Source organism: Aulostomus chinensis, chromosome 18 (assembly GCF_037954235.1).
Source record: "Aulostomus chinensis isolate RoL2024-O1b breed Wild chromosome 18, RoL_Achi_v1.0, whole genome shotgun sequence".
In the NCBI taxonomy this organism is placed as follows: Eukaryota; Metazoa; Chordata; class Actinopteri; order Syngnathiformes; family Aulostomidae; genus Aulostomus; species Aulostomus chinensis.
Genome location: NC_141337.1, coordinates 617,703 through 639,941, shown reverse-complemented (window position 1 = coordinate 639,941; position 22,239 = coordinate 617,703). Strand labels below are relative to the sequence as shown.

At 45.9% G+C, this 22,239-nt stretch overlaps 1 protein-coding gene across 2 annotated transcripts in view; it reads right to left on the bottom strand.

The window, feature by feature from the left end:
- Positions 1-22,239, bottom strand: part of slc38a12 (solute carrier family 38 member 12) — a 43,548-nt gene that overhangs the window by 4,505 nt on the left and 16,804 nt on the right. For both annotated transcript variants that reach the window (XM_086184409.1, XM_086184407.1), the window contains exon 9: positions 1,969-2,062. In XM_086184409.1, coding sequence (XP_086040535.1) covers positions 1,969-2,062 — 94 coding nt within the window. The remainder of the gene's footprint in view (positions 1-1,968; positions 2,063-22,239) is intronic.

Sequence of the window (22,239 nt, the reverse complement as noted above, 5' to 3'; positions counted from 1 at the left end):
AAGAGGAAGGCAGCAACCACACTGAGCTCCTGCATCATCACTCTCACCAGGATACGCAGAGTTGAAGCAATTATACACTCAAGTATTCAATTACTGGTAATGAAATAAAAGGACTAGTCAAGCACCTCCAAAGCTCCATGCTCCATTTGCTCAAGTTTATGATTTTAAGAGTTTACAAAAGCAACATCTTCTGTTTAAGAGAATGAGGAGGTGCATCAACCTCCCTCCCTCCGAGTGTCTCTGGATCTGCTGGTGTGAACCAGGCGCTGAGGTCACCCGTCATAATTAAAGCTTAGTTAGCGGCTGGAGATCCAATCGATGGTCATCTGAGGTCTAAGCTCAACAACAAGAGCCCACTAATACTCCAGGAACTAATCTGAGGAACAGCAGCAGGGCGGAGCAACGTAATCAAATGGAGACGCTACACAGGGTGTGATGCTTAGGAGGGGGAAGGATGACCTTTGAACTCTGAAGGACATTCAGACTGAGTCCCGTTTCAAGGTCCGAACAGCCACTGGAGACCCTGTGAGCTTCAGACTCAACACGTCCCCCACACTGGAGGAGAGCAGCAGGCCGGTGTGGACGTCCACGTCCGGGCGTTCACTAATGTGTGACAGCAGTTCACAGAAACATTCAGTTCATCAGAACCTGTCGCTCATCTGTCTGACTCCTCCTCCTTCGCCATGTGAGGACGGTGTCTGGGTGCCCTCCCAATACTGCTCAGTATCAGTCAAGCAGCTCTGGATGTCCATCACTGATGATGATGATGAAGCATCACCACACCAGTTTGTTATGGCACAACCCTGAAAGTGATATTTTCCTAACTCACCACTGCTGTGTTTTATTGCTCATTTAGAAAATTGTTCAGCAACTTCCAACTGGACCACTTGTAGGCTCCTCCTTTGTGTCCGTGGTGGAAAGCAGATTCTTATTCTTTCCATATTTTTTTATAAAAGCAAAGTCAGAATGTCAGCAACATGGACAAAGACTGAAATACTGCAGAGAACGGATCTAATACTGCTCAGTACTTCTCTCTACTTTGGTATCAAGTCACTGCCTGTCAATGTCTTGATCCGGTCGAGTTGATGTCAAAATCAGCATTTCACTTCTAGGCTCTCGTTCATCAGCCTTCTCCTGTCTCAGATCTCTGAGGGGTCCTGCTGGCGTCAGGGCAGCAGCAGCAGGCTGTCACCCCATTCCTCATTGCTGGAGGAACCAGGCTCCGCTGGACAAGGAGGTGACTCCAGCTGGACGCCAGCCTCCAGAGAAGGTGGAGCTTGTTTTAGACTCAACAGGGTGCCGAGGAATGAGTCCTACAGTGTTTCGTGTCAGAAGCAAACCTGAACGCCGTGCTGCAGACGTGTAGGATTTGAGGGAATTAGATGAGCTTCTCCACAATGGAGGTTTGAGTGTACAGACCCAAGTAAACATGTTTTCTCGAGTGCTCACCTGAATGCACACGACTCTTTAGCCTGAGCTATAAGAGCTCTGTCAAACTGGCACAACCAATCACTTATGTAACCGAGGGCTGGGCCAGAACCGTGAGAGGGAAGATGGACGACAAAGGTGCTGCAAACCCCCTTCATCCCTCGCCGGTTTATTCAGACAGACAGACACAGATCGTGTGTGAATGTTTGTGCGTTTTATGCCAGCTGTGTGGCGATGGCGGGAGCACGGTGATTCAGTGGCGGGCCTCAGACGGGTGGTTTATTTTAGTCCGTTGTCCTGTGAGTGACGGTCCAATCAAGCCTGGGACAGGCTGTCAAGCCTGTCAGGCTGAGCAATGAAAAGAGGCGGAAATCAGAGACACAGAGCAGGACCCAACCATGATGGAGGTACCTGAATGCTGCAGCCAAACAGGAGGGTGGAGGAGGGGGGGCCAGAGGATTGAAATATGTGGGAGTTGAGGAGCAGAGAGCAGGAGGGACTAACGGTGTTAAATAATGAAGAAGTAACTTTCTTTCTTACCAATCCAGCGCATGAGGGAGGTGAGAATCTGGAGATATTTGGTCTTCTGAGCGTTGAAAAAGGTGAACGGCCCCAGAAGGAGGGTGAATACGCTCTGCAGGAGAGACACAGAAGAAGAGATTCACACGGTCACCCACAGGACGCTCATGACCACAAGCCTTAGGAGCCTCCTGCACCAGGACCCTGGGAGTAAATGTACTCAACGGACCCTGATACCCCTTCAAGTACTCACTCGTAAGTGTGTTGAGCTTGCAAAGATGCTAATTAACAACAGTTGCAGCTTTGTGTTTTTCTCATGATTGAATATTTGTAAAATTGACGCAATAATTAATTAACCGCTAGAATTCTACCAATTACAGCAGGGGCTTTGACAGAAAAAGCACTATATTAAATGATGCATCAACAGGAAAACACACTTTCACATTCTATCTAGGCTCTACAGGTGTGCTTGGATTTCAGGGAGCAGCTTGTGATTTTCTCCCTCAGAGGCGGTGCAGGCACGAACCGTGGGTCCAATCCCCACACTCCTCCAAAACTTCAAATCCTCTCAGGCCACAGCTCTGATTGCCTATCAGACAATTTCTTTATCAAGAGCTGCAATCTGAGGCAGCGGCTCACTGACTGGAGCCCCAATTCCATCAGCCCCCAGCCCCCATCCCCAATGACACCAGTGAGGGTTGGAGAGGTGTGTGATCACACATCAACCTCACACACACACACACACACACACACACACACACACACACACACACACACACCCTCGAGTGGACAAAGACAGAGACTCAGGAAACATCTGAACCAGTTGGCGAGGGAGCGCTGTGAGGATGTTAGCGTCAGCGCTTCTACCCCCGACAGCCGGTTACCTGTGTGTCAACATAAAAGCCTATAATTCTGCTGAATAATGACCATGCCTGATGAATCGGTCTGAATATTCAGGATTTAACAGCTGTCCTTCTGGATAAGTGCAGATTTAGATCCAGTCGAGCCAAAGCATAAAATTGCAACACCTATAAGAGGCAATGAAGGGACCATTATGAAGAGCGATGTTGGAAAAGAAGGAAAAAAACCGATGGCAGCTGGATCCCGGTAGCAGAATTTGAGCCTTGAATGGCGCCATCATCTTCACTGTCCCTGTCAATATCCCTTTTTAAATAACAGCAAGACTTTGACCTGGACGCAGAGTACACATGAATACACATGACCAGAGGACCAACGACCACCAGAGTACACATGAATACACATGACCAGAGGACCACCAGAGTACACATGAATACACATGACCAGAGGACCAACGACCACCAGAGTACACATGAATACACATGACCAGAGGACCAACGACCACCAGAGTACACATGAATACACATGACCAGAGGACCAACGACCACCAGAGTACACATGAATACACATGACCAGAGGACCAACGACCACCAGAGTACACATGAATACACATGACCAGAGGACCAACGACCACCAGAGTACACATGAATACACATGACCAGAGGACCAACGACCACCAGAGTACACATGAATACACATGACCAGAGGACCAACGACCACCAGAGTACACATGAATACACATGACCAGAGGACCAACGACCACCAGAGTACACATGAATACACATGACCAGAGGACCAACGACCACCAGAGTACACATGAATACACATGACCAGAGGACCAACGACCACCAGAGTACACATGAATACACATGACCAGAGGACCAACGACCACCAGAGTACACATGAATAATTGAGAGTAATAGAGAAGTTGTACAAACTTGATTTAGTTTTTTTTAGCAATGCCAGTGGCCAGAACATCTGGTGTTAAGCTAGCTGTTGTTCTAAGCTCTATCCGACCAACCCATCCCTCCACAGCCCTGTGACACAGTGTCAACCCCCCCCCCCCCACACACACACACACACACCTGAGGGTTATTAACCTGCTTTTATGTGGGTTGATGAATTTCTCAGCAGCTTCTACTCCACCACTCATGAATCAAGAGTGGACCTCAAACTGTCCTGAGGACACTGGACTCCACTCAACCGTGTCTCAGCAACAACCCAACAACGCCGGGACCCACAATATTACCCACAGAGACAAACACTGGCTGACATGTTCCTGGTCTCCTTCTGACAGATACCTGACCAAACGGGTTGTGTTGTTTTTGCATCAGAACCACATGAGCACAGCTGCTCTGGAGGAACATCCCCAGGGAAACAGGAAGCGTAAGAGATAGAGATTAATATCTCTGAGCTGCCTCAGCAAATGAGCCTGCATGCAGGCGCTGATGATCACTTATTCATGATGATCGCTGATTCACGACGGCCGCCACACTAAGTAGTTTTAATTTAAATTACCACAGTGAATGTTTATCGTGCTTTTGGTAAATTAATGACATGTTGCATAAACCCAACTGCCCTTCACTTATCCAAGAACACATCATCATTGCTCTTCATTTAGGTATTCCAGCACTGAAGTCATACATCAGGCCTAATGGGCTCGACGTGTACAGCTACCCACTCGTTCGCGAGATTCCACACAGTCAAGGCGCCACGATAACCCAACATGGCTGCCCAAGGAAGTTAGAAAGTGCGATAAAGCATCCAGATTAGACCATTGAAAACACATGTTACGATAAAAGTTTTTGGATACGTAGCTGGTTAGTTTACTTTATTTGTCTTGATCCCCAGTCAAAGCGATTGCTGATCATTCGTCTAGTTTAGTGTCCAGATGACAACCTGAAAAATTTGATCATTTGAATCCTTCTGCATTCTGGAGTCTACAAATTCTGATGATTTGTAGACTCCAGAAATGGTGTGCATGCCAAAACTGTCGCATCAGGGCTGTAAATGCAGGAAATAAAAGTGGCAAGAAACAAGAGAGTGACTTTCACAACGTGCACCGATTGAATGACGCTTGGTTCCGATGCATTTATTCATTTAATACTTTGTTCAAGCAGTTCTGGAAATCTCATCTCACCTTTGCTGGCGGAGCCAACATAAAGATTCTGCTTCATCAGGCAGGATCCACACATGGAGGTTGGGCCTGTAACGCAGACATCGGCTGAGAAGCCCAGCAGTGATGGATAACTGACAATCCAATTATCAAGAGAAGAACATTCAGCAGTGCAACAATGAAAACACAACCTTTATCTTTGAAATGACACCTCCATCTAAAGTTATGAAATGATGCTACGGCCGTAAACATCCAAATTTAACCAAACTTCTCACACACAATCAGAGGGATATTCTTGGGTCTTGTGAGCCTAATCCAGGCCACACAGGAGGATAATCTGCCGGATGTTGGCTGTGATTCAGATGGGAACGATTATCTGCCCAATCTTCCTGTTCTGCTCGCAGACACATGGGGTTCCACCTCCATGATTTAAAACTTGTTGGATATTTAGGATTTAAAATCTGGGTTATTACATCAGTACTTTACAAGCTGAGCCAGTGGAACAATAGCATAAAGAGGTGCTGGAGCTGCTGACACTGTGGCCAAGCAGCGGTAAACATAGTAGCCATGGGTTTACCTCTGGCAGGGTTGCTACGGAACTCGGAGTCACGTCAGCGCTACCGTGTATCGATTGAAGTGAAATCAAACGGTGCCAAACAGAAAACATCTTGGTTTTCAGGAGAGACTGGTGGCAAAACAGAGAGAGACTAAGACTATCCAATTTGATATCAAGAGATCAATGAGAAATGGGTCACCGAGGACACGAAAGCCTGTTTGGTGGAAAAGAAAAAGGCTTTCCTACAGGGTGACAAAGCAAGAATGAGGGAGCTGCAGAAAGAATTCAGGAGGAAGGCCATGGTGGCTAAAATCAGGCACAAGGAGGAGGTGGAGAAAAAAACTAACATCAGGAAATGCAAGAGAGGCATGGCAGGGTTGAAACATCATGATGGGCAGATCGTCCAAGCCTGTGGTGGTGGACTGCCCAGACTCTGCCTCTCTTGCAGGACAGCTCAACATCTACTTCACCCGTTTTAACAATAACATCTCACCGATTACTTGGACTCCAGCACCCCTCAGTCCCGCCACACAAGCCGTCACCATCAATGAACACCTGGTAGCCTCCATCCTATGCAAAGTAAACCCCAACAAAGCAGCTGGCCCTGACAGGCTCAGGGGCAGGGTACATGAGGACTGCTCCAACCAACGAGGAGGCGTGTTTACCAGGTTGTTTCAGCACCTCTTCAACTCGGGTGGTTTCTAAAACTGTGGAAGGAATCCACCATCATTCTTATCCCAAAAACACAAAACCAAAAGACTTGAAGGACGACAGACCAGTGGCCCTGACTTCCATCCTCTGCAAATGCATGGAGAGACACTAACGTTAGTGCTGGCGCTGCCATCATCCTGTTGTACAGAATCTGGAACCCAACCGAGCCCCGACACAGTACCATTGACAGATACTCAACTTCTCCCAGAGGAAACCATGTCCACCACCTCTGCCGGAACATTTTTACATCCACCCATGTTTCACCTATTGCTTCGTTTTTTTTGTTTGTTTTGGTGCTGCAAAGCGTCGCTGGAGCAACTAGGTTTTAGCCATTTGTTTACATCTACTTCATTATCAGCTCTCGTGAGAGATGAGGTGAGGCGAAGTGCTGCTTCCTGTGGGCTGGAACGCGTCGAGTCAGGGGATGCAACCGGCAGTCAATAATCTATTCAACTTGAGCAGCCATTTCGGTTCTCCACAGAACAGCTCCGTTTGTGCAGCTTGAGCCTCTTCAGGTCTGTAGCCTCAACCGAAGTAAATGAAGCAGCTTAAAAACCCTTCACATCACAGATGGTCCCGCTGTATTTGTGGTGTACAGCACGATAAACTTAATAGGGTCCTGCAGCGTGGGACTGTTTGAAGATTGTCTTCTGGTGAGTGATGCAATCAGATTTCAACGTGGTCAGGATTTTAGACCCCCTGTAGTCTGACTTGGGCTTAAGGAGTTTGAATCCCTAAACTCACATTTAAGTTCCTTGAAGTCCAAAAACTTAATGGACTGAAAGAAAAAGTCTATCCAATCATTTGAAAAACATAAATGTGAGTTCACTGATCAGACAAGCTTGAGTCCTTTCAATCCGCAATTTTTGAAGACTGTTTGCTGAAATGAACAGTTCATTTAATGAGCAGCTCAATATTTCCTGTTACCTCCAGTCGCTCCAGCAGATAATTGCATCTCTTGGGATCTATTTCTGACGAGCCCATAACACCACGCGTTTCATCCTCACTCAAACACTTCTTTGCTCCATGTGAACACAATACAACAGCATTTTTATTTTAGCTCCCACCAACACCTTTGGTGCTGGTCCTCGCTGCTATAACAGGGTCTCATTACAGAAGATGACCCAAATCATGGCAGTGCTCAGAGGACACCACCTTTTAGGGCCTTTGTTTCCTGACTGTTTGTCCTGGTGGTGGCCCACGCAGTCGTGGTTCCTTCACAAGCTCCTGTTTGTTCTGAATTCTTTGGGTGAGTCGATGAGAGGTCCTGAACTCCGGGGCGCATGAGGACAACACACTGAACCTTCAGGTGCAGAATTTCTCTCTCAAAACTACCCTGGTCTTTACAAAAGTTTTAAAAAGTAACAACACAGAGTAGCCGTGGTGGGCTGGAGGTTACAGGACGGTGAGAGCTCGTGGGTCAAACTTTCATTTCCTGTCTTAGAAAGTAAAACTTCTGGTAACAGCATCACACTTAAACTTTTCCAGCACTCTTCAAAAGCTATCATTTGGGAGCAGGAGATTAATGGGGATTAGATATGGTGAATGATCTCAATAATGGCCAAAACCTGCTACCAACTCAGGCTGTAGCTGTCAGTCACTTTCAAAGTCTATGACGGCCGGTGCTTTGGATTTGTGCGGCTGACTGAGTGCAGAGACCAGAAGAGGCATTTAACCGGCATGAGATTATGTCACTTGAGGGCCAATCCGCTACGCCACATATGCCAGAGGTTCTTCTGCATAGGCTCTTCATCCAGGGCTACACGACATCCATCCCACTTCACTAATTAATCAACATCTTTTGTGGCAGGTTCTGTCGGGTCAGTCCAACACCATGACGCCACAGATGTCCTTGGGCTCTCACACCTCAGAGTAGCTGAATTTATATCCATGCAAGCCAAATGACTGCTTTAGTGGAGACTACCAAGCTGTCAGGCTTCGGACAACTGACATCTCTGGTTGATTTTGGTATTTTGTGAGACACAAAGAAGGTTAATGGTACCAGGAGATCACACTAGGGAGACAGTCCAGCTATAAACCTCCTAAGTGCCTGGGTGGTTCCATGTGGCGGCCCAGCCTGGACACTGGTAATCCCCCCAACAATCAAATAGAGGAAGACGGATTATGATCCCAAATCCCCAAAGTCCCAAGATCCCCCGCCATTTGCTTCTGATGTTAATCTTTATTCCAAATTGATTTGAAACACAAAATGATGGCACAGCAGGCCACCAATCATTCATTTGTTCTTGATTATTTGGTGAAAGCTGTTGCCACCACCTCTTAATGAAGGACGGCAAAGGGATGTCTAATGTCTAATCTGAAGCGCCACAAATACAACAGGAACTGTTTTAAGGTGAGTTACTGCCAATAGTGTAGTAATAATTTGAGTGATGAGATTTTTATTTGAGCAAGACTTGGTGGACAGTTGTGTTGATCTTACAGCTTCTACAGGTCCAAGCGTTGGTGCAGTTGTCCATTGCAACTCTGGATGAACTGAGTGGTCAAAGGTCACAGTCCTCAAATCTACACGATACATCTGGGATGTAATAGAGCTTTACCTACTGTTTATCTACCACAAGAACAAACAGTAGTTCTGCAAGACAAGTTTGAAAACAGCCTCACACTGGAACGCTGTAAAAAAAACCCATAGTAACAGCAAACTGTATTTGTGGATATCAAAGAGAAATGAGTATGTGCAGTGCAGACTACTCCACTGAAATAGCCATTTTTCCTTCCAGCAGCAAAGATACGGAAATTGCTGCAATAATTTAAGACCCTTACGACTGCACACATCATTTAACTTTAATTAAGGCTTTGAGTTGAGACCTGGAATGTGTGACTACAGACCAAAGTGATTTTAGATTTTCTTTAATAACATAAATTAAGATATTTGCAGTGCAAATCATCCACTACTTGTTTTTCTTTTCATTGGGACTGATTAAATTCATCAGCAGAGAGAAATGATGTGTCACAATGAATGGACGAGGCTCGATAGTAACGTCTACCCACAAGTTCATAATAGAGGCCCAGAAAGACATTTATTCTTCTATGTGATGGCATAATACTGAGAAAAATAACGCTCCGGCTGCATCAGACACAAATGCACGGTGTGTGGGATATTACGGAGCAGCCGACTGCCTGGGCTGTGACATGTATGATAAAAGACTCGAGGGTGACTTGACCACAGTGGTATGGAATAGAAATGGAATAAAATAGGCCATAAAAGCCCAGGAGATACATACAAAACCTTATGATGGCAATAACAAGTCAACTGATTCACTGAACACACCCGCAGCAGGGAGGAAGATGCTGAGGGGTGGGAGGAGCTATGTGGTGAGGAAAGGTGGGGGGTGGGTGTCTGGGGGGCACGGCCAGGACATTAACAGCATAATGGAACTATATGTTTGTCAGGATGAGAGAGCATCTTCCTCCAGTGTCATTAATCACCAGCAAACATTTTCATCAGGCCTCCACTTTTAAATAAGTGAAGACAGGAGGGAGGAGGGAACAATCTGACTTGTCATGTTTTGAAACAAAAGATTGAAAGATTTAAGGCTTTTTTTTTGCTCTGGATTCTCTTTTTGAGCATTAAAATGAGCTAAAAGTAGCAAGCTAATACCTTATCTTCCGACGCTAACTCCAGCAGCGCCTGTGTGATTCATCTTCAAGTGACAATATAATTATAGAGCAGGAAAGTTTCTGCTTCTGGGGGCTTTAAAATGACAGCAACCATTTCAACCCACTGGGACACCAGATGTTTGTACCAGTATGTCAGTTACCTGGATGCATCACCAAATTAGAGATGCCAAAAAAAACAAAACACAGGTATTGCATGTTGTCAATGAAGGGTCAAAACAAGCTGAGATTTTTCAACAGAAAAGATCTGGAAAATACACTAAAGCTGCTAGAATGTGTGTGTGTGTGTGTGTGTTATATCTATCTATCTATCTATATATAGATATAGATAGATAGATAGATATAGATATATAATTAGATATCGATAGAGATATAGATAGATATCTATACATAGATAGATACATATATAGATATATATATACAGTATCTATATATGTATCTCTATCTATCTATATCTCTATCTGATTATATATCTCTATCTGATTATATATCTATCTATCTATCTATCTATCTATCTATATATTTAGATCTCTATCTCTATCTATATCTCTATATATATCTATCTATCTATCTATCTATATATTTAGATCTCTATCTCTATCTATATCTCTATATATATCTATCTACCGTAAATTCTGGACTATAAGCCGCGACTTTTTTTCGACGCTTCATGCCCTGTGGCTTATACTCCGGTGCGTCTCATACGAGGATTTTACCTTCACCCTGGGGTGTGGCGGGCAGCGGCAGCAGGCAGTAATTCCCTATTGTTCCTGATGGCAGCTCCAAGTACAGTACTTAGGGAAATTCCTAGCCAAATGTTATGGTAATTTCCCTAAGTACTGTACTTGGAGCGTCCAGTCCATGCTGCGGTGCAGTGTAAAAAGAGCATCACACGATATTTTCAGTCATTTGTACTCACCCTCAAGATGGAGAGCAGAAGAAGGAATGCTTATGATGCAGCTTTCAAGTTAAAGGCAATCAATCTGGTGGTTAAAGATGGAAATAGAGCTGCAGCACGTAAGTTTGGCATAAACGAATCGATGGTGAGACGCTGGAGGCGGCAACATGACGAACTGACCCAATGCAAAAAGACGACAAAAGCTTTCAGAGGTCATACTAGCAGATGGCCCGAACTTGAAAATGCTCTGGAAGACTGGGTCAACACGCAGAGAACGGGCGGCCGAGGTGTTTCCGCCGTGCACCGCGGCTTATTTACCGGTGCGGCTTATACGTGTTCAAAGTTGATTTTTTTCCCTAAAATAAGCATCTGCGGCTTACATAACGGTGCGCTCTATCGTCCGGAATTTACGGTATCTATCTATCTATCTATCTATCTTTCTATATCTATCATCCATCAATCTATCTATCCATCTATCTATATCTCTATATCTATCATATATCTATCATCTATCCATCTATCTATCTATCTATCTATCTATCTATCTATCTATCTATCTATCTATCTATCTATCCATCCATCCATCTCTATCTCTATCTCTAAATATAAAATCAAAGATAATTCAGGGGAGCTTTTGATTGTAACCTCAGAGTTCAGAGTTACTCCAACACGTGTGTTCCACGTTTACGCGACCGTAGTTTTAATTTTGGTCTTAATGATGGTGCTTGGGCTGCCTAATTTTTGCGGACAGTACTCTTAATTAGGTATGTGGCGCTTGAGTCGGCCATGTGTCACTACTAAAGACAGGCCTGTCATGAGGGGACGGACAATAACAAATGAGAGGTAGTGGAAGCAGAGATGCCGGTGGAATATATCGCCATCTTTCCCCTGACAAAGCCCCAGAAAGGTCAGGATAATTTACACAGGAAGTGTCCAGAGACGACTCCGATGGTTTTATCTGACGCTGGAGTGACTGAGTTTGTGGGTTGGATGAACTGCTGGTGTCAGAACGACCACACACAAAAGTTGCATTTATCTTGGACCTTGTTTGCAAACCTGAACCTCACCAAGAGAGACAGAGGGCAGCTGTAAATGTGCAGAACTGTGATATACCAGGTGTTTTCCCACTGGACAGTGAGAGAAATTACACACCTGAGGTTGTCCATGTGCTGCTCACAGGAGTCGGGGAGGAGCACTCAGCGTTCTCCCTCCGTCCGCAGCATCCTCACTAACATGAAATCTGAGTAACACCTCGGTGGAATTTCTTAAAATTTGTCACAAACGTCCACTGGGGCTATGGCCAGTATCATAACCAATGTGTTGCCTGCACATTAAGCATAAAGATAAATCCAATTCTGAGTTCAGAAGTGTGTAAGTAACTATAATAAAGCAACACATTTTGATACAAAGACGGAAATCAATACCAGCCAAAAGAGGTTCCTTTCCGTAACTTAAGGGCCGTCAAGTCCGAGTCATTTGATCTGGAGTATCTGCTGATACCAAGTCCCAAGACGACATTGCTGCAGTGCATTAAGAAGCTTAACAAAGCCTGTACCCTACCTGTCCCTCAAGGGTTTCTAATAAGTAGCGATGGTGGTAAAAAAATAAAATAGTATGAAACTCACTTGCCGCGCCAGAAACACTTTTTCATGACTGTACTTGTATTTAGGAGGTCGGAGCTCAGCGTCACTTTCTATGAACGGAGCATCTCAAGTCACCTCGGGGGACTTGATCAAACCGGGCAACAAGGTCCACTGGGACGCAAGGCTGACTTGGAAAGATTTTGGTGGTCAAAGGTCAAAGTTCACAGTGAGATAAAAGGTTAGCTAAAGGTTAAGATGTTTCAGGGTCAAGACAGTCAAAAGTGGCTCTGCTCGAAACGTCGCTGTATGGTGATGTGCTCAAATAAATGCACCAACTCTCTTCTTTGCCTGTCTACGGTGACGTGTCGCCCAGCACCTACTCATGGGATGTGCGCCACTCCTCTACTTTTGCAGGGTCAAGACAGTCACATGTCAAATTCAACACTGGTGTGCATCAGTTCCCGTTCCCAACTATCTGATAAGTTGATCCAGGTAAATCCTGACTAATGCAGATCTGCTCCTCTGAGAGGAAACCACAACAACAAAGACCAGCATGTGACATGTGAGAGGAAGCGCGGAACGTCCGCCTGCCCATGGATTAACGGTACTATTTCACTCTACCTGGATGTTTGGAGGGAGGGCTGCTGCTCCTGCCACTACCTCACCAGCCAATCAAAGCTCAGATGGGTCCCACAAACACGCAGCTAGACGCCTAATGAGCTACAGGTGATGCCAGGGCGTCAGAGGGATTAGCGATTCTTAACCTTTCTGCATTTTTCATGTGACTACGAGCCGCTGCACATTATGGAAATCACAATCATTTGCCTTCAGCTAACGAGACGTTCCAATCGTTCTCAAATGTCCTTGATGCACATCAGCAGCCTCGTCTCCCTCACGGAGCTTCTCGACAGGAGAACAGAACGCCACAGTGGAGGTATTAGTTTATGGGTTCATGGGTTAACTCACCCTCCAAACAGAGACGCTGACAAAAGCCTCAAGAACTTCAAATATTTCTCAGGCAAAAATATAATCTCATATCTAAATGACTGTACCAGTTTTTTTAAATCCGGGGCAAATTTCTTCCAGGTCTATATGATTAACAGCAGGCTTGGGCAGGATGAAGGTGTTACGGTATAACACGGTATTAAAAATCCAGACGGTAACATTTCAATACAGTCAATTTCACAGGCGTACCTTTCGTACTGAACCGTTGTACTGTAGTGTTTATCAGTCACCAGTAGAGGGCAGGCACCTGCCGCGTCATCTACTAGTGTGACAGGCAGCTCAGCGGGGAGAGATGATGAGCAGCCGTTTGTTTGCCTCCGTCCTCCAAATTTCCTCCAGCGTGTGAGACCAGCTGGTTCTGCATGTCCAGTTTTATAAACTTGCTCAGATTCTGTTGATGTAGTTGTTGCCTCTGCTCAGGTTTCTATCATGTTTATGAAGCACTCATGACTGTTTTCTGTTCCTTTCTGTCTGCTTTGGTGATCCGGCGACTGCACGTGGAGTTTTATTTTGAAAATTGACCTGGTCCTGATCTGCTCTGTTTAAACTGACATGTCAGGTAACACGTCAAACCTCCACTCACCCTGCACAAATTCCGTCACATGCTGTCCCCCCCGGTACACTCCAGTACGATGTTAGAGGGGGAGGACAGGAACAGATCGCCCAAACTTCAATAACAGAGACAAAATCACTGGAATCAGTCCAACTAACAAAAGTCCTCACAACCACAAATGTAACTATGAAAGTTCCTTGACACCACTCACACACTAGCAGGAGTGTGTTAGAAAGTCTGACCAGGCTGCACAGTTCCTGGTTCCATGCTGGTCCTCATCAAGAACCCAGAGAAACCCTGTGACTGCAACATTTCCTCAATGCCTGATGGGAAATGTAGGAAACTAAAAGACAGTCATTCAACAATAAGCATCTAGTACAGTCACATGTGATACAAGCAAACTGTCATTGTTGACCATTATGTCGCACATCCACACACACACTGTCCTTCAATGTGCAGAGGAAGACGTCTGATAAGACAGATAAGAAGTGTGTACTAAAAGTGTGATGCATGAGTGTGTATTCTATCTCTGACAAATGAGAGCTCGTAATGGATCACTCCGTTTATCAGGCGCTACCAAACACACGCACACTGACGAGTGACATCAACACAGAAATGCTGCAGACCCGTCAGTCATTTCTCTGACCTCTACGTCTCCTTGACTACCGCTCCCTCATGTCCAGTCAGCAATCCAGCGCTGGCGCCTCCCGATCTGCTGCTCCGATACAGCTTGTGAGGTGAGGTGAGGAGTGGACCCCCCCAATGGCTTGCAGCTCGAACACTTCCTCCTGCTGTGATAATCTCCATTAAACCATCTGCGCTGTCATGTCCCTGCCACTCAGGCCGGACCCACAACGATGACGATGAACCTATGGACACATCAAGCTGTCGTACCTCTGACGCCAGCTGAGGACTTTGTTGAGCTGCAAGTGTTCAGACATTAATCAGCATCACTGGCTTCAAGTCTCTGATTTTGCCAGTTCTTTAATAACCTTTCACCCGTAATAACAACCAATGAAACATAGAATGCTGTTTTCCTGAATTTTTTAAAGTAACCTTTGCTAGTTTTCAAGTTTTTTGCCAATTGTCTGAGAAAAGCATTGGTTTTTTTTGGACAATAAAAATAGCTACTTTTTAGGGCTGTCACTTTAACACATGAATTAGATTAAATAATTACACTGCAAATTAATCCATTCTAAAAATTAACGCAAGATCAATTATAGCCCACTTGAGTGGCAATTCAGTGTGAATTTGACCCAGACACCAGCATTTAAACTCGGCCCACTGAAGGCCCCCTACTGGCAGCGGCTCGTCACTCCACACATGCGTCGTTTGAGACTCCGCCTTCAGACAGAAAATTTTGTTTTAGGCTAATTTTTTCAGTAGTTTATCAATTCAAGTACACAAGGGTCAGCTGTCATGTGCTCTAATGCTTATCACTGACTTTTTCACAACAATTTTAATGAAACTAATAAAAACCTTGCTTGATTTTGTAGAGGATCCAGAGAAATTGTCTGCAGGCTGAACGAGGAGGGCTACAAGTGACTGTCGTCTACGTCCCCTATGAGAGCTCTTAACTTTAACGCTGCGGAGGAATCAGATGTGAAAGGCAGCAGCCTCCAGAGGGAGCGCGTATCAAGGTCGCTGAACGTCCTCTTAAAATAAAACTTTATTAGCAAGTTAATCAATCAGTGGTGTATTGAGGAAGGTGGCAGCGTGGGTCATGTCTGACCTCTGAGGGGACAGGCACCATCTTTGCTGTACTTTAAATCAACTTTACTTCAATAAAGTGGAGGCATTAACAGCCACACTGGAACTGAAACATCTGCATGTAGATGAGCAGCCAACGATGCAGTGTAAGCATCAAGTGCCTTTGAGCTCCTAAACGGCATTGATTTTCCATCACTCTCTGCACATAGTGGGAGAAGAATATATCTGCTGGTTAGATTGTGTTGGAGGACACCCCACTGCTTGGCTTGCCACTGATAAACCCCAGCAGGGCTGCCGGGGACACTGAGAGAACCCGAGGAGGGTCAATGAAGGACAGGGAGATGACACTGAGGTCTCAGAATCTGAGGGAGCCGCAGCAAAACCCAGGAAGACCTCAGTGTTAGATGGTCACTACTCCATCACAGCTGCGGGGCCGGCCATGGGGCTGGGTCATGCAACAGCTTCCATCCTCCTTTTTTCCCCCCACACTGCCCATCCAAAAAAAATGTAGTTACGAGACGAAAAGCTGTTTGCTCGAGTGCTGAAACATGAGAATCAATCAGCAGCTGAGCAAATCACAGCTAGCTGCTCCTCAGAGCTTTCACAACCTCGGAGGGAGAACTTGGCGGAAGTGACTTCTCTGCTGTCCTGAGGAGGATGTCAGGAGACTGGAGGAATAATGCCGTCTTCATAACACTGAATACCAGGAGGTTGAGGAGCCTTGGAATTACAGGTCGATGGCTATGTTTATCTCTCCGTCTATTTTCACAAGCCTGAGCAGCTCAAACATGGCACCACACACGGCACCACCAGGTATGCAGGTTGAAAGATGACAAGTTCCATGATATCATGACTGACATTCAGCTCGCATGACACATGAGGTAGGAGCGGCCGGCCTGAGGGGTGGAGCCAAACACAACCTGTGCTGCTAAAAACACCAAATTCAATCATGCGTCGGAGTGAGAGACCCGAACCACTCAGCTCTGGAAACGGGGAGCGTCAGCTCGAACAAGAGCACCAGTCTGTGCTGGGTTACAAAACCACAGTAAACTGAATGTTTCCCTCACACTCGCTCGTCCCTGCTCACTGGTGTTGCCCGTGCAGGTCAACTCACCTGTACAGGTAAAGCAGCTCTCAAACCTAAAAATAACTCTCATCCACTATGAACAAGCGGCCCAGCCACTGCAGAGGAGGTACATCTGGAAGACAACCTGCCAAAACCGGCGGAGAGGCTCAAACATAAAATCTAAGAGCATCACGTCCCAACATAGTGGACCCTCCAAAATAAGGTCAAAGACACGAAGCTGCTCACGCCTGGCTGTAAACTGTTGGTTTTTAAAGGTTGCTTCAAGGTGCCAGAGCATTAGGCTCTTAATTGATTAGTCTTTTGACAGACAGTGAATCAGCTCCTTTTTCAGGTGATAAACTGATTAAAACAATCTAATTTAGAGTACACTAGCGGATAAAGTTTAAGGAGTTGCAACCTTTTTATGTTTAATATGATTTATATTCCATACATTTAAACGGCTCTGAGAGAGCGGCCCCTGGACTTGTATTGCTTTTATCCTCTTTTATTTGATCGTCTCTCGTGTAATTCTTCCTGGATTATTCAGATGACCTAGCACTCCAGCATTTAACCTCAACTCAGTTATTTGAGTTTTGTTCTGACTTGTTGAAGTTGACCTCTGTAAAGCAGACTTGGATCTTTGAAAGCTGCTTTATGAATCCAAGTTATTTTAGTTGAATTATTGTAACTTCTTGTACTGCAGAGCTCCTAAGCGACAGGCCTCTTCACCCACCTGTGTGAAGGAGCCGCATCGCAGGGCCGTCCTCCCTGCAGCTGTCAGACGGTCCAATCAACTTTGCTCTCAGTGACTCCTGGAGACTATTGGTCAATGCTGGGCTGTGGAATAAAAATACTCTCATCCCTGCTGCTGTTTTTAAGCCACACTTTACAAATTGTTTTGTTATATTTTTATCTCTATTTTCACAGTTGCTCTATTTATTATTCTGTCAACATTTGGCTGCTGCAGCGAAGTAAATTTACCCACTGTGGGACAATAAAGGTTTATTATTCTGATTCAATTTAAAAAAAAGTTTCATATACAACAAAGTTCCAGTTAACGGGAAAAATGAGCAGCAGCTGTGGATTCCCGGGATGGTGGGTCGAGCTGAAGTCAGTGGTGAGGGAGGAAGCAGCGCCTCCCCGTATCAATACAACTCTGCCTGAATCTCTCTTACATCATCATCATCCCCGTCATCCTTCCCTGACTCTTCGCCTCTCCTTCCCGTCTCAGCACCAATCGCCCACATAAGGATTAAAGCACTTGAACGTACCATCATCAGGCTGTTTTTAATCTCTCTCTAAACTCTAAACATGTTATGGCTGCAGAAACGTCTCACCCTGAATGATCCCGGGCTCCTTCCTCTCCTCCAGTCACTCACACATTACACACTCAAACTCCACCAATGTTTAGAACACATCATTGTCAAGCCAGAAGAAGTTTCCATTCCTCTGAAAGCCTGATTCTCAGTTTGTCTCCTCCAGCCTGGAAACTCTCCAGCCTCTCTGATTGATGATTGAGGACCGTCCTCCTGGTCCTGACTCTGGATTCTGATCTGAATTCTCAGAGTTTCTATCAGTTTAGTTCTAAATCAGATCAAGTCATGATTGGAGGAGACTTCAGTATTCATGAGGATGTTGATAACCACAGTCTGGTCCTGCATTTCTCTCTCTCCTAGACTCAACTGGTGTCCATCAGTCTGTCCATGAACCCCTCACTGTCACAACCACACCTCCACCTCCTCCTAACATGTGGAACTGAAGCTGAACATCTGGTTGTGTTTCCACAGAACGCTTTTATCAGACCACCAATCAATCACTTTGGAATTTGGACTGATCAACTACACTCCACTCAGGAAAACTGTGGTTTCCAGATGTTTGTCTGATCAGGCCACACCTGGATTTAAGGAAGTGGTTCCATTGGTGCTAAATTCAGTGTCATGTCCCACTGTAACAGAGGACGCTGTTGTCCACCTTAGTCCCTCCCAAACTGATCCTTTTATCCATAGAGCAGCAGCACCTTAGCAACAACTCTGGACTCTACTGGCCCACTAAAACAGAAAACTATGAATCCAAGGAAACAAGCACCTTGGTACGGTTCTGGAACCTGACAGCTTCAACAAGAAACCAGAAACTGGAGAGAAGATGGCGCTGCTCCAAACTGGAGGAGTCACATGTAGTCTGGCAAGATGGCCTTAGAACCTAGAAGAAAGCCCCTGGTAGAACCAGAGCAGCCGACTACTCAGCACTAACAGAGGAACACAAGAACAACCCAGGTTCCTCTTCAGTCCTGGAGCCAGACTGACAGAGAGCCACAGCTCTGCTGAACCAAGTAGTCCTGTTTCCCTGGGCAGCAAAGAGTTCATGGACTTCTTTCATGACCAAATTCTCCTGATTAGAGAGAAACTTCTTCTCCTGCTGCCATCTGATGACAACATGGCCCCTAGAACCCAGAACCTTGGAGGCAGCTGGAGGACCAGACTCACACTTGGATAGTTTGTCTCCCGTCAGCCTTCATGAGCTCAGTTCAATAATGTCCTCCTCTAAACCTCCACCTGTCTCCTAGACCCCATCCCAACTAAGCTGCTCCAAGACTCTCTCCCCTCGTTAGCCCCTCCCTCTTAGATATGATCAATGTGGCGCTGGTATCTGGTTCCGTCCCTCAGTCCTTTAAAGTAGCAGGAATTAAACCCTCCTCAAAAACAAGCCTGGATCCAGAAGTTCTACCAACTACAGACCAACATCACATCTTCCTTTTCTCTCCAAGGTTCTGGAGAAAGCAGCTGCTAAACAGCTCTGTGACTTCTCCACAGCAACAGCTGATTGGAGGATTCAGTCAGGTTCCAGGTTCATCCTAGCTCAGAAACAGAACTAGTCAAAGGTACCAGTGACCTCCTACTGGTACCAGATGAGGGACTGGTCTCTGTGCTGGTCTGATTAGATCTCAGTGCAGCTTTGGTACCATTGACCACCATATCCTTCTACAGAGACTGGAACCTGTCACTGGTATTAAAGGAACCACACTAAACTGGTTCAGGTCATATTTACGAGGTCATCTCAATTGGTACTAGTTAATGATGGTTCCTCTGAGACCACTACAGTCAGTTCTGGTGTTCCACAAGGGTCTGTGCTCGGACCAGTCCTCTTCACCCTGGACCTGCTTCCTCTAGGTCACATGATCAGGAAACTCTCCATTAATGTTCACTGCTGTGCAGACGACACTCAGCTGAACTCATCAATGATCCACATGGAACAAACCAGCTGACTGAACTGGAGGCCTGTCTGAAGGACAGGAAACATGGAGGACCATCATTTCCTTTATTAAACTCTGATAAACTGAAGTTCTTGTGCTGGGCCCAAACACCTGAGGACCACCTGATCTGATGAGACAGGTACCCTGGATGGCACCACCCTGGCCCCCAGCACCACCGTAAGGAACCTAGGAGTTCTCTTAGACCAGGACCCTTTAACTCCCACATTCAACAAATCTCCAGGACGCCTTCTTCCATCTACGTAACATCGCTAAGATCAGACACATCCTGGCTCAAGAAGATGCAGAAAAACTAGTCCCTGCTTTTGTCACTTCCAGGCTGGATTACTGCACCTCCCTCCTACCAGGCTGGACTAATAAGTCCCTAAAGACTCTCCAGCTGGTCCAGAACGCTGCTGCCCCCCTGACTAGAACTGGTAGCAGAGACCAGGTCTCTCCTGGACTGCTTCTCTGCATGGCTCCCTGTCAGATTCAGAATTTAAAATTCTTCTTCTACCATCAAAGTCCTCAACAGTCAGGCTCCTTCATTCCTGACAGAGCTCCTAGTCCCCTATGATCCAGCTAGAACCCTTCACTCCCAGGATGCAGGTTTCCTGCTGGTTCCTAGAGTTCTAACAGTAGAATGGAGCCAGAGCCTTCAGCTACCAGGCTCCCCTCCTGTGGAACCGTCTCCCAGTTTCAGTCCAGGACCCAGACCCCCTCTCTAGGTTTAAGAGCAGACTTAAGACCTCCTTGTTGATCAGGCTTCTAGTCAGGACTGCTTAGGCTGGCCCTTAGATCTGCTGCTATAAGCTCAGACTGCTGGGATCTCCCATGATGCACTGGGCTTCTCTCTCCTCCTCCTGTCCTCATACGTGTTACTAACTCCTCTTCTTCTCCCCTCATCCCAGATCCTGGTGCTGCTGGAGGAGGCTCCAGACCTGAAGAGGCTCCAGCTGCCACCCGTAGCTCCACCTGCTCACGTCCCCGTCTGTCCATCAGTCTCTCCTCCTTTCTCTCTCTCTCTCTTTATCTCTGTCCCTCTCTTTCCTTCTGTCTCTCTGTCCTCCTCCATTATCTGTCTTTGTCTCTGTCCATCAGTCTCTCCTCCTTTCTCTCCCTCTTTATCTCTGTCCCTCTCTTTCCTTCTGTCTCTCCGTCTTCCTTCATTCTCTGTCTTTGTCTCTGTCCATCAGTCTCTCCTCCTTTCTCTCCCTCTTTATCTCTGTCCCTCTCTTTCCTTCTGTCTCTCTGTCTTCCTTCATTCTCTGTCTTTGTCTCTGTCCATCAGTCTCTCCTCCTTCTCTCCCTCTTTATCTCTGTCCCTCTCTTTCCTTCTGTCTCTCCGTCTTCCTTCATTCTCTGTCTTTGTCTCTGTCCATCAGTCTCTCCTCCTTTCTCTCCCTCTTTATCTCTGTCCCTCTCTTTCCTTCTGTCTCTCTGTCTTCCTCCTTTCTCTCCCTCTTTATCTCTGTCCCTCTCTTTCCTTCTGTCTCTCTGTCTTCCTTCATTCTCTGTCTTTGTCCCTGTCCATCAGTCTGGGGTTGGGGTTTGGTGACACACAAATAAACCTGACTTGACTTTAGTATTGTAGCTGAGTGTCACTCTTTCTTCACTATAATTAGACGCACACATCACCAGGTGTTAGAAGCTGAGTCTCAGACCACCAGGTTGACAGTAGCACCTTCATGCCCACAATGTGGCCTCATTGCTAATTTCAGTGATGCAGCTCTCAGTTTCCTACCCACATATTTTTTTAATAGCAAGTGTACTTGTATGGGTGTGTTTGCACCATCTGCAAATAAAAAGATTACAGTATTATCTGGGTGCGATACGAAAAGTATGACCAGTGTGAGTAACGTGTGTACAGGTATTTGAAAAGACCAGTTTCAGTCGGAATAAATAGAAGCCACTGAACTGCTTGACCTAATTTCATTTGACAAACACATTTGCTATTGATAAATAAACCAGGCACAAACGCTAACTTCACACCTGCATTACCAAGCAACACTGGATGTGGACATGTCCTGTGGACATGTCCTGTGGACGCGCTCCTCCATTATACAGGCCCACTCTGTCACAGTTGGAGCCGATTAGAAGATGCATCCAGGGATGTAGCAGGGGGGCTGGTCTCTGGGCGAAGGCTTGCACACTTCAACAAACCCATGGTTCAGTTTAGGTCACTGTTTCAGTGCGGTTTGTTTTGTCCATTAAGAGGCAAATGGCACTTCTACTGACTAAATCACTCCACAAATATCATTGCCACTGTGTTTTGTTTCCACCTTTCTCCACACGTTCTCAGCGATGGTGGAGCTGATGAGTCACTCACTGGATACACACAAGCTTAGTTGAC